This window comes from Mauremys reevesii, linkage group 18 (assembly GCF_016161935.1).
Source record: "Mauremys reevesii isolate NIE-2019 linkage group 18, ASM1616193v1, whole genome shotgun sequence".
NCBI lineage: Eukaryota > Metazoa > Chordata > Testudines > Geoemydidae > Mauremys > Mauremys reevesii.
The window spans coordinates 7684996-7698605 of NC_052640.1; the positions used below are offsets into that span (position 1 = coordinate 7684996).

The following is a 13610-nucleotide window of genomic DNA, read 5'->3' on the forward strand; positions in this document are numbered from 1 at the left end:
CGCTGGCTGTAGAACATCTGCAATTCAGAGCACCGTGTGCTTGTAATTGTCTCTCTCTTTTCCATTTGCCTTGTGTCAATGTTTGCAGCCCCTGTATTTTTCTGCTCAGCAGTTTACGTCTTTGCCATTTTTTTCTTTGGCATCTAATCCCAGTGGACACTTTAATTAAACCGGCTCATTTTCAGTTCCCAATTCCTAGCTTTTGTGATGCATTAACTGTCAGTTTGTAAGTCACCAAAAGAAGCAGACACAGAAAGTAGCCTTCCCGTTTCTTTAATCTGTGTAATGTACAAAGATACTGTACACAAAGCACACCCAGGCATTAGAACAATGCACTAACAGCAAGGAGGAGAAGGAAGTTGTACAGTAGTTATGGTTTGTTACATACAAGCAAACAGATCTTAACAGTATTTCACACACACACACAACATAATACACAAAATGAAAACCAGGAAGCGGCAGACTCGGGTCTAACTCTCGTTCTCTGGCAGGGTGCAGGTGTGTCTGTCAAATTAAGCCATGATGTAGTTTTCCCCCCCATCTGTATCCCTAAAAGATTTTTTTATAAATAAAATAGAACATTATTGAATATAAAATTGACAGTCAAGGATATCAATATCCAGGGTTTTCATACAAGGAGAGGGAGAAAAACGTAAGGCTTCTAGAACTAATAGGAAAATACAGCAAAGGTGAAGATACCTGAAGAGCAGGGGCTACTAGAAGAAGTGCAGGTTGCTTGTGGGAAGAGCAGTTTGGTAGTAACCCTTTGGTTAGCTATTGGTTTCATTGAACGTATCTTCTAACACTAGACACAGGGTTTTTTGGTATTAAAATTTTGCCTTTTTAATAATTTATCAAAAGAAGAAAATAAGGAATTAAATTGACAGTTTGGATTTTAAAAAAAGAATAGAAAGGGACAGTGTCAGGTTTCTGTGCAATGTTCAGATGACAGAAAAGCTGCTTTTTAGGGGGGGGGGGAAAATCAGATCCACAGAAATGTTTCCACAAATGTTTAATTTCAGTGGAAACAGGTGGTGTTTTTAAAACCCCAATAAAATAAATCTCTCTGTCCAGTGCTTGCAATATAAACATGTGCTGAGTGCATGGGAACCAGGAAGTGATAGTTACCAGAACCAACTCGTCTGTTTTCCTTGGCCAAGCTGCTGAATGCAAAAAAGAACTAACCAGCATAACAGTGAAAAGTAAAACCAACTTTTAATATTCCTTCTGTTTCAAACAACTCAGAACTGTTATTTGTAACAAAGGTAAATAAGGTCTTTAACCTGACAGTGCCCCTTTACTAAGAATGGAAAATACATTCAGCTTTCCCTAACTGTAGCCCAAAGGAGCCTCTTTTGTGCATTTGGAAAGAGATTTTGTTTGAAATGCACCACTCCCTAGAACATTTTCAGAGCAGTTTATAAACACAAAGTTCAACTATTGCTATTGTTCTTAGAACGACAGAGTAATAAAGTGATCCTCGCTTCAGACAGACACGAAGACAGGGATGTATGAGAAGAGAGATTCCTGGGGAACTACAGTGTACTTGTATGGGTGAAAAAAACCTATCCCCATATTTCATGTTAATACATGGCCACATCATGGGATATTATTGCAGTGATGAACAAAGATTCTACACGACCATTGTTTCTCTGTATGGATTCTTACAAGGAAACAGATGGGGGAGAAGCTGGAAAATCCAAGAAGCTTAACAAAGGGTCAAGGACACAGGTGCTATGATTGTCAGTCTCACTGATTATTATTGGTTTAAAATACGGAGTGATGGAGAGGTGATTATAATATTGCACTTCTGCGGTCATTGACAGTTACATTAAACTTGGTCCATAAAATAATTGCTTTGTACATAATGCCTGAAACAAAAAAAGCTACATTTTAATATTAATAATCTCTGAAGGTTCTGTTCCCTCCAGACACTTTTTCTCTACATAAAATAAATAACTTTCACTTTGTATATACCCACTTTTGTTCTTTTAACATTTACATTATCCTCAGTTTTACACTATCTACACACAAGAAAATGTTAACATCTCATCTGCATTTTGAAAAAAAATGTACATGTCATGCCTTGCTTTGTGGACTCTTCTTTCAGAGTACGATTGAACTTTGTAAAGGCCATATCCAAATTTGCAAATACGCTTTGTGATCATGGTTTGGTTACTTTACAGAATGGACTGTGGCTTGCTTCTAAGTCAGATGGTAACAGTTTGGTACAATATTCAACTAGCAAAAAGCTACGACACAATTCACATTTTTACCCAGTAGCTTTGGATATACATTCAAGGTAACTAGGCTGAGTCAGCAGAAAGGGAAGTAATTTTTTCAGTAGTAAAAATCTGTAGGTATGTTCTGTAATATGATAATTATCAAAGATGAATGGCGCAGTAGTTTGCAATGAGGCTATCTAAGAGTAAGTGAGATGCACTGTGTTTGTGGGTGGATCTGTTAAAGCTCCATCACCCTGGACATTCTCAGTAGTTAAACCTTGTCCTCTTTCTATCGCTGGAGGGATAGAGCACACATTCTAAATTAATTTTGAAACTTGAGGTTTAAGCAGTAGTCATGAAATAGATTTTTGATGTTTGGATGAGTTATGTCTGCCTACTGCAGGTCTGAGCCAGTTAGCAGAGCAGTGTTCACAGTGCTGTGCGTCTCGGTGCAGAAGTGCTGCACTTAGTACTGAAACAGTTCATAAAATGAAGCAGACAGTCTAAAAAATCTGTTATAAATAAGATCCTTGTAAGTAGAAAGTGATATAAACATAGTATATTGTGGTGGAGGAGAGCAGGATAATACTTAGCCAATGAATGTGCTGTGAATATAAAATCTTCATGTGAAATAGGTAGGTGGGAGCCCCAAATATCCCAGTGTGAAGATTTCCCATACCCCAGTTGGTGTGTGCAAGAAGGAAACTGTGCCCTTCACTGAGGCTGGAAATGCAGAAATCCTGGCTAGTTTGACCTGGGAGGGGGCAGGGCTAAGGGGCTTTCAGGCAACCCCTCTGTTCTAGGCACTGTTCTCCTCTGCTCCTCCTTAAATTATGTCTTTCACCTTTGAATACCTTGTGGCTGACAATCTCCTCTTCTGCAGTGGTGGGTAGGGGGTGCTAGTAAGCAGCCCAGCACATTGTCCTGCCGACTGGAAATGTCACCTCTGCAATGCTCCCAGACCCTGGCATGCTCAGTGCAAGAGAGATTCAAGTCATGGCAGCGCACCAAACCCTCAGCTCAGACACATCCACTGAAAGAGAGGCTAGGAAAATTAAGATATGGCCTTTTCTTAAGCTTGTGCAACTTGGTTGGCACACTTCCTTACGATCTCCTTACTGCTGGAAAAACTTCTGCACAAATTTATATATATAATATATATATGTATATATATATACACACACCCTGGCTTAGTAATATTTAATTGTCATGCACTACAAACAATTAGGTGTAGCTACATGAGATGGTAACAGGTCTCCATTCTAAAAATTATCAGTGCAAAAACAATGAGGTTTTACAGTTGAATAACTACAGTTAAAAGAAGCAAGTCTAGTTCCCGTGAAAGCTGTTACTGATATTGGAGAGAACCTGGGAAGAAGAAATGTCTCTGAGTTGGGGATTGTGGTGAAATATTTGGACTCTGCATTTTGATGACAGGAAATGCAGTGTAATCTCGCTGTTGGGTACTTTCAGACACTTGCAAATATATGGTGGTTAGTTTCTGAAATAATATACAGCAGTAATACTTGGAGAACTATACAGTAAAGTAAGTGACTGATGTTTTTAACAGCTACAAAAACTCCTTGTTTTTTTGAAATAGCTTAATGCATTAAATTCCATCACTTTTCAAAATGTTTAAAACAAAAACAAAAAACTAATGACCCCACTTTCTAGAGCATCAATCTGCTGACATATGGCTCCTACCAACAGCAGTTGATACTTCGTTAATGCCTTGCTGATATACATCCTCCTGGGTACAAAGTGGATAAATTCTAAGCTCGCTGTACATGTAAAACATTTGGTTGCTTCACCCAGTGCAGAAGCCGACTCTCCTTTCAGCCCCTCGGCACCTTGGAAATGACATACTTAGTTTAAAAACACAAAAAAGAACTGGTATCCAGCAGTCTCTTTCAGTCTGGCTAATGGAACAACCCAAGTGAAAGGTTTGACCAGACGACTTCTCCTTTCACCTCATGGCACTGAGGATCACACTCAGTCACGTGTATCTGATTGATGGCTAAGAAGGTGAGGGAGGCACATATTTACAGTCACTAAACCTGGATAAGAAAAGGAGGCAGAAGAGAGCATGGTCTTGATCTGGAAACTGTTTGTTTTCCCCCTTGGTTCCCTAATTTCAAATGGTTTTTCGGGCTGGTGCTCTGCAAATTCAACACGCCATTTTAAGGCCTGCACATTCCATGTGGAAAATACACCAGCCTTTCCTCCTAGCATACCATGTTGTTGTTAGAGAGTAGCACCATATTTACCCTTCCAGCTCACTGCTGGCCTTGTCCTTTATTCCTTCTGTTTCTCCTCCAGTGGCTGTGGCCGACTGTCGCTGGCTCCTGGCTGGCTCTACTTCTGACCTGAAGTGCCAGATTCCAGTTTTGAGGCTGTGCTCCGGCCCCAGCACCCCGTGGCAATGCTCATGCTTCTTTGGCTACGTTCCCGCTCTCTCTCCCTATCGCTGTCCGACTGGCTCTGCGTTCGTTCAGGTCTGTGGCTGGCATTCCCGCTCGTCCCCGGGGGCTGTGAGGAGATGGTACGTAGCAAATGGTTCCTCTTGCGCAGGAAATCTGGCTGGCTGGGGAGACCAAAGCTGCCTTTTCTCAGTGCCATCCGGGTCGTGTTTTTGGCAGGCCGGGAGCGATGGTTATACTCCAGCTGGGCAAGGTGGGCTGCGTACCCCTCAGTAATGAACTGTGAAACAACAGGTCAGGGGGGTTTAACAGGACACAGTCAACTTGAAATCAAGCAACTTAAAAAAAAAATGGAGTCACAGTCGGTTCGGATCCCACATCTGCCTTCAAGTCCCTCTACCAATTGTGCTTTGACAATCACTTTCTTAAATGTTTCTTTCCCCTGTTGCTTTGTGACAATCCCGCAAAAACAGCAGAGGGAACTGACTGGGGAGGCAACCGATAGTGACATACGCACAAAGGAAACTAGCTCTACAGAGATCTCCCCCCTTCTGATCTTCAGCTTTACTCAGCCTACGTAACGGCAGGGACAAGTTCAGACAAAAGGGGGATTTTTAAGTGGACAGGACTTGATTAATAAAAATTAATTATATAACACGACAAAACACAATGCAGTGGAACAGCAACTGGTATTTTCACTCCATTATTTCCATAGTGGTGATGCATAAAGCAAGGAGCCCTCACACCTCTCAGAGAGATGCGGAGGGATCCTGGTGTGTGGGAACTTCCTCTTTACAAAATAGTCTGATCTTGCTTCTGGTGAAGTTAGTGTCTGAACTCCCACTGACTCCAGTAGGGGCAGCATCAGCCACTTGAGTGTTCTACAAATGAAATAACCTGGATTCCTACCTGACACTGGTGCTGTAATTTCTTGGTTGGTCGGCCAACGATATAGATGTGCGTGGGTGGCAAACTAATGGCGCTGTAGACCGAAATATCCTTAGTGGAGCCGTATGCAGCGTGGATCCTCATGTGGAGCTGTGGGAAGAGGGAACAAGTTTATGCTCTGACACTGCTCAGCACGTTTGGCTTTTTCACAGCGACTGTGGGACTATCCAGTCGAGTGCACTGCAAGCCCCACCTGGCCATGCTCTGCAGAGTTATGTACTAATTAACTAACAGCAGTGCCAAGGGTTTGTACTATAGGCCGATTGCTGTTCTAACTGTACTACAGAATACAAGGGCAGAATGAAGTTAGGAACTGCACTACGAATGTAGCTATGGTTACCTAATGTCTTTTCTTTGTGTGGCAGGCGCCACAGCTCTGTTCCAAGGCTTTTTATACACACTGTAGCCAGGGAGGAGCATTTTTCAATATATTCAGTAACTATTTACATGAAGAATTCCCTTCCACCGAGAGACGGCCGCACGCAACACTGGTTTGGAGGCTGGGTTAGCCAGACTGCACCTCTAATGTTGTTGGATTTTGAGGCAGTTTAGACAGACAACTATGCATATCACCTTGCATGATGCACTAGATTTTTCTACCCATAAGTAGTTACTGCTCTGTTCACACAGAGCAAAATACTTCATTTACCATTTAGCCAGACATTTGAGAAGATCATTTTGCAGCTGTGGAGGTGGAATAAAACTGCTGGGGCTCTGCAGGAGGAGGTGCGTATCCTGCATGGACCCATCTGGTTCTGCCTGCAGAGCTGCAAGCTGGCCAAAGACCCACTGTGGCAAATCTGTGAACCTTAGTGCCCCCTGGAAAGGTAGATTTCCAACAAGGGATAATAACAGAGCATCTTCTGTAACAAGGGGGTTCTAAAGACAGCTCACTCTTGACATTTTGGACTTAGATTTCAAGTTAGAAGCTGATTCCAACAGTCACTGCATTCAGTATTTAATGATGGGCTTTCGTTTTGTCAAGGTGGAGGGAGAATAAGGCACAGTGGCCCTAGAATAACAGACATTGTTTCACTATGCTACACAATGGCATATCTGATCCAGTGGGCTAGATAACTTTGGGATCACCAAGTAGCCCTGATTTATCACTGAAATAAAGGGGAAATTCGAACAACCTAGGTCTAAGACATGATAAAAGCCCATCAGTTACCAGGCTGAAATATGACACTATGGAAATCTGTCCAAAGACTGCACTTCGCAGACCCATTGACATCAGAGATCGAAAAGCCCTGACAGTGACATCTGCTCCAATCCCAGAGGCCAGTGTAGAATCAATCCCCTCAACATATTTTCTAGTATTCAGCCCAGTCCAGTTTTAAATGTCACAAGCTAAAAAGCTTCCACCACTTCCCCCAGACACTGTTCCTACAAGTAGATCTCCTGGCCAGGAAGTTTTTCTGGTATTCAGCATAAACATTTGCATTCGTAATTCTTTGAAGCCCCTCCTAGTTACATCCCTAAATCACTCCTTTCCCTCCTTGCAATTTACACCTTCCTCATGCAGTAGACATTTAGCACGTCCCATTCTGAGCATCCCATATCCAAACTGCAGATACAGTATATGCTCTTGTGATCTTTCCTCCAGCTCCCTGATCATTCTTGTTGCTTTTTTCTGCTCTCTCTCCACTCAGGTGATGTGTGCAGTATGACCTTGGGGGGTCCCCACAGGCGAAGAGCACATGGTGCTAGTCTTTAAAAACAGAGTCTGTGCAGTAGGTTTTATTTTGTACTTCATTCTTCACTCTCTATAACAACCTTTTGGATTGACTGGGTTTAACTGCATGCAGTAAAGTTGGTGCCTTTCTATTGCTTTTGCATTTATTACACTGTCTGGTCTCCATGGCACCAACAGCCTCTATAAAACTTGCTGGTTAATTTCCATGCGAGTGAGAGCCAGATCTTGTGAGGGGAACATTTGAATGGGGTTGTGGATACTCTGGGCCTTGCAGAATAGGGAGTACAAACCAAGAAGTTAACTCCTATTTACTTCCTTGGTTGTGCACCTGCTACCAAGAGTATGCACAGCCTTTGCTGGAGAGAGGCAAAGTGATCTCATGGTTAGAGCAGAAAACTAGGACTCCTGGGTTCTAAGCCTGGCTCGTCAGATGATCCTCTCTGTGATGGGCAACTCAGCTCTGTGTCTCAGGTTCTCTCTCTGTAAAAGGGGGATAATATTTACCTACATCAGAGGTGTTGTGAAGGATGGTTGATCGATAGCAATAAAGTGCTTTGAGATCCTCCAAGGGAAGGTGCTATAGCAGTGCCATATCATCATCAGCTGGCTGCTGCCAGGCAAACTCACATATTCTGATATGCCTGACAACACTAACATCTTAGCAAGGGATGGACTGAAGTCCTGCCACTCACTGATCTGTCAAAGCCCCTCTCTAGCTGCTCTGCTATCACCTGAATCTGCACTTTCTTCCCATCACTATATGCATCACCCTAAACCACTTCAATTCTCACCAACCCAAAGCAGTAAGAGATGGAGACCTGGAGGTCTTCTTAAGCCCTGCAAAGCACTGCCAGGGCAGGCCAATCTTCAAAAGATAAAGGAAATTATATGGCACTTCTATAGAACCCTGCATCCAAGGATCAAAAAGGACTTCACTAACATTCAACTACAAGAGGAATTTAGGGACACCAAATGTAACTATCTCAGCTGGCATTTGGCCATGACAACAAGGTGAACAAGCCTCTTGCAAAAAGTGCCAAGGGATTTCTAATGAGCACATTGGTTTTGTTTCATCTAAAGGATGGTATGGCACCATGAGAGGGCATTCATTCATTACTGTATGGCAGAAGATCCCCCACCATCAATCCTGCCTGGATGTTCCTTAAAGGTCTCTCGTCCAAGTGCTAATCTGGTCCAACTCTCCAAGTAGAGATGTGTCCACCCCAAGCCCCTGAACTGGAACTTTGGATCAGAACTTGGCATCTATATAATGGACCTCACCCAAACCCCAGATCTTCATGTTCACAAACATGGAGATTCCAGTCCAAATTTTCCCAAATAACGGGGTATCTGGATTTGGCCCAATATGGAGACAGGCTTGAATTCTGGGTTTTGGTTGGCTGCACGTCACAATCTCTTTGACAGCCCTCTAGCTATAAGGCATCCCTTTATCTGCAGATATGACAGGCATCCAGAAATGCACTAAGCAGGTGGGGAAAAAGCACCATCATCGTGATTCCCTCTATGGCAACAGGCATTTAGTAATGGGAGCAGCAAGGATTGCAGCACAGTGCAGAATGGAGCGAACACATTTTAACTGCCCAGGCACCTTTGTGGAGTTAGAAAAGAAAAGAAAAGAAAAGAAAAGGGGAGGTGGGGTGGGGTGGCTAAAAATAAAATGAATGCAGGTTAATCTCCCACTGCAGGTCAGGACTTGACTAAGCCGGGGCAAGTGGATGAACCCTCACTTTGCTCACATCTCAGTACAGCCCATGCTTACGTCCGTAATGAGGGTTTTCAGGAAGTTGGCCTTGTGCCGCAGTGGGTCATGGACAAGCCCATCACAGAAAGAGACTATCCCATGGGGGAAATTGTGCTGTGCTAACCATGCCACCACCCTTTGCTTCTGCATATCAGGTCGGCCTGTGACATAGATAATGAGGTAGCCAAGGTCTTGCCAGTGCCTGGTGGGGAAAAAAACAACAGTGTATTATGGACCTATATTTGAGGTAGGGTTAATACAAAAGCCTTTCCCCAGCCCTCTCCCCTGCCACTGACCTTACAACATCAACTGCACCAGCTCTGACTTTGGGGTCACTACCCATTATAGACACGCTGGCTGCAAAGGAACCATCAATGCTGAAGACCACAAATTCCGTCCCCTTAGGTAGAACGGTGATATAGCTGTCTGCATATGTGTGGTCACCCCTACAAGGAAAGGAATAGGGGGTTAAAAACAGTGGACAAATCTGGCTGAGAGATTAAAGCTACACGACCCATTCGCAATGCCAATTCACAAGCATACAGTAAATGACCAGGGAATGCAGAATTAAGGGTCAGATCCTGCCATCACTTCACACACACAATTCTGCTAAGGCCCTACACCTCCTGCTGTGTCTTAAGGGTTAGATCATCTCAGCTGATGTAAATCAACTCAGATCCACTCATTTCAGAGTTACTCCGATTTATACTAGCTGCAGATATGGCCTGTTGTGTCTGTATCTCAGCACATGTGGTAGAGAAGACTATCACTGATCTGATAATGGAAGGAAGGTCTTATGGGTAAGGCACTGGAATAAGACTCAGGAGATACGGCTTCTGTTCCTGACTTGGCAAGTCATCTTTGTGTGCCTCAGTTACCCATGTGTCAAATGGATGATGCTACTGACTTCCTACCTGGCAGCATTATTGGAGGATAAAGGGACAGATTTTTAAAGGTATTTAGGCACCTAAATGTGCAGATAGCTGCCGAGTGGCAGTTTCAAAAGCACCTAACCCCATTGAGAGGCAGTGCAGGGCCTTTCCCCAGTGATAGTTGGGCACTTATGAAAATCACACCAGGTGCCTATTAAATATCTGCCCCAAAGTCATTAATGATACGACAGCGAGAAGCCCCACAGAAAATGCCTATATGTTAGATGAATATAATTACAGTGACTCGGACTAGCGTTGTGGGGGGCTCCAGCTTAGGTATGTTTCCATGTCTCTATAGCAGATTTGTTCAGTTCACCAATGACAAGATGCTTGCTGGTGATCCAAAAGTCAAGCTAGACATTTTCTGCATTGTGCATCATCACTAATAACAAAGGCTCTGCCCTTAGGGGAACCCGGGCGAGTGCAAGTTAACAGTCTTCAAGGTGCGCTCAGCTCTGCAGTTCCACTGAAGACAATGAAGTTGCACGTCTGGCCCAGCAATTGGAACTCGGTTAACAATGCCGGTGATGAGGCAGGAGGCAGAACAGACTACAGCTCTTTGTCCCATCACTGGTGCTGCAGGGTAACAAGAGTAAAATTGTTTTGTCCATCAAGTCAGCAGATCAGACTCTGATAATACAATAGGGAGAAGAGCGGTTGATAAGAACATGCCACTTTTTAAACACAGTCACTTTTCAGGGAGAATTGCACTTGACCAGTTAACATTGATATGGATTTTCTATCATGCAATCAGAATAACTGAGCCGTGTCTACAGTCTTTTTCAGAGAGTCCTGTCAAACTGAGGGCTAAGCCAAATGAGCATAAGCTCAGCACCTGACCACCATCTTGATGGGATATACGCCAATCCCCAGACGCTTGTTCTCAGGGATAACGTAGGAAATCCGGCCACTGCTGTTGCTGATTTCAGTGTCAAAGTAAATCCACTCTCCAGATGGCGGCTGGGTCATGATGTGAATGTCCACCTGGGAGGCAAAGGAGGTTCAGGACTAAGGAACTATTAAATAACCTTGATACTAGACAAGATCTTAACCTGGTTCTGAACATGGCGTCCTCAAATCTCTCTCTAGTGTAATGCAATAGATAGGCTGGGCAGAGGAGGCTCTTAGTGGACACAGGCAAAGGCGCTTGATTGTGCAGGTAATTGGACAGTTCTCTCTTTTAATATTTACAGATACAAAAGGAGCATTGGCCAGCAACTACTACTGCCTACGTCTTTTGTTATTTATGGGCCATGCACAACTAAGACAAATGTACCTTTTCCCCGGTGAGCGTGACCATGTCTAATGGCCCATACATAAACCTTCCTGTTAAGGTCTGGGGTCCGTCTTCATTAGCGATGGCATCATTTATTCTGTGGTTGGCTGTGACATTCTGCAGACGTCAAGGGAAAAAACAGAATAAACCTAGTTAGATTCCCAGCAGAACCTCATGGCTAAGGCAGAGTTTATAGGGAAAGTTGCTATCGTGATGATAATGCCAAACACATGGACAACCAGGAGTTTTTGGAGGAGTAATTTTCTTCTGATGACATCCTCTCCCCCGCCCCACCACTATTATATCTCTATATTAAACACCACACATTTTTAAGGAAAAAAAAAGTATTGTACATTTAAGACAAGACTTTTAAAGGGCCTTCTGCACTTGGTCTCCGTTTTAGCTATAGTAATTTATGGCCACATGATTTGCACCCACCATCAATTGTGGGTGTGGATCCTAATGTATTTTGCCAAGCAGCTGATGTCTGGGTACAGTTAATTATCTAGTCATCTAAATGGTAGAATTTGCACCTACAATTAATTGATCCTGGGCATTATTTGAGAAGGGGCCTCTACTTGGTTTCCCTGCTGCCACTCCTAACAGGCAAAATTTGAGTCTGCAAAAATTACAGTTGTCCTTTGTGGACCTTCATGCATGCATATGCCATGATATCACACAATGATACTGTCACTTGCTAGTCGTGCTACTCCAGATCCTTCGGTCACAAATACTGTATAGTCAGTGACACAGAACACCTTGAAAATCTGATCCCTTGTGGTGCAAAATTCTGTATGTTGCACCTTCAAATTAGGAGGCAAAATGACTGTCGTCAGGAGTCTACTGACATTATTACTGGCTAAACAAACTTCCTGCGCATGGAAATCAGAAAAGCTTCTTATCCTCTGGATTAGGAACTCCAGGGAATGACAGTTACCCTACAGACAATTCAGGACACCAGGCTTTGAAACAATTCCGTCTCCTTTCTTGACCTATAGCCAATACTTAGTATTTTATAGGGAGGAGACCTTGTGGCAGAGAGTGTCTATCTCTTCCAGAAATCTGTAACTGGGATATCTCACTGACATACGATTACTGCAATGCAATCTCTCCAGCCCCATGAAATTGTGCTGTCCATGGGCAGTAACAGAGTTGTACCCATATTGGTTAACTTTAAAATTGTTCTTATTACAGGCCCAAATCCAGCCAAATCATGTTTAACAGTAGTTTCCCTTGGGAAGACATGTAATAGAAACACTATTACCCTTAGCTTAACATGCGTCCTCTTGCGCAGCCACTTCTCCCTGGGCTTTGAAGGAGTGAATACAGAGACCTCCTTTCCATCCAGTTCCAGAATGCTGGAGTTTTCGTGTCTCATCACCTAAGGAAAGAGCAGCCCCCATCAGCAACTCATGACGCACCTTGGCTAAAACTCAAGAGCTGCAGGAATTTCATAGTGAACGCACCCGCTGCAGCTTTAGTATTTATTCCTCTCTGTTGTGTTTGCAAAGCATGTGATGGAATCGCAGCATTTGCTGGGCAGGCAGCTTTACAGAATTTTGCTTGCAGGAAATTTGCACTGTTAGCCTACAAGATTTTTCTGGCCCTCCCATAACTGTATGATGTAAGTGATCTTTAGAGCCAGCAAAGGTTGTTGCCAGAGCTGAGTTAATATCCAGTGGGATGAAGCTATAAAAGGGAACCTTCGACTGAGATGATAAGTAGGCACACAGGAGGGCAAGTGTGAAAGGGTTTATTGGTGAAGCATGGTTAGGACTAGAATGAGAGAGAGATGAAAAGGAAGCCGAGGGAAGCTAGAAAAGGCTGAAGAGACAGTGGAATGAGTCTGGGAAGAGTTCAGGAACAGAAAGAACGATAGGGGAGTTTAACAAGCTGAGTACAAAATGGAGCAAAGGCAACGAAGCACAGAAGCTGATCACAGATACACAACTGCTAGGCTGCTAGTGTAACTCTCTTGGCTTCGCTGGGCTTATATGAGGGATGGATTTCGTCCCAGATGTTCAATTAACACGAACTGAGAGGCTGTGGCACCCCAGACGCTGGTACTTCCTTGAGACCATGTCCAAAAAGATGCCCTTGGAAAATGCTCATTCAGCAAGCACTGCAGGGGAAGAACTTTGGCACTCAGGTACTTATAGAAAACTGCCTCTTCTGTAGGGAATCCTACAGTTTGCAGCCACCGTCTTGCCTGAGTATGCTCCAGCCTTGCCTGCCTTCTTGCCAGGTCCTCAAGTCATATACGCATTTCCAATCATTATCTGCTTGCCATTTCAGTAATTCAGATCCATCGCTACCTGTTCCGACTGTGCTCGCTTGTCTGCATGTGTCAC

At 43.6% G+C, this 13610-nt stretch overlaps 1 protein-coding gene across 13 annotated transcripts in view; it reads right to left on the reverse strand.

Annotated features, from left to right (window-relative positions):
- Positions 1 to 257: 257 nt before the first annotated feature.
- Positions 258 to 13610, reverse strand: part of PITPNM2 (phosphatidylinositol transfer protein membrane associated 2) — a 197565-nt gene continuing 184212 nt past the window's right edge. For all 13 annotated transcript variants that reach the window (XM_039505374.1, XM_039505367.1, XM_039505373.1 and 10 more), the window contains 7 exons: positions 12524 to 12640; positions 11260 to 11376; positions 10819 to 10967; positions 9348 to 9497; positions 9070 to 9253; positions 5555 to 5683; positions 258 to 4925 (listed from right to left, as the gene is read on the reverse strand). In XM_039505374.1, the coding sequence (XP_039361308.1) occupies positions 4581 to 4925; positions 5555 to 5683; positions 9070 to 9253; positions 9348 to 9497; positions 10819 to 10967; positions 11260 to 11376; positions 12524 to 12640 (1191 nt within the window). In that variant the 3' untranslated portion in view covers positions 258 to 4580. The remainder of the gene's footprint in view (positions 4926 to 5554; positions 5684 to 9069; positions 9254 to 9347; positions 9498 to 10818; positions 10968 to 11259; positions 11377 to 12523; positions 12641 to 13610) is intronic.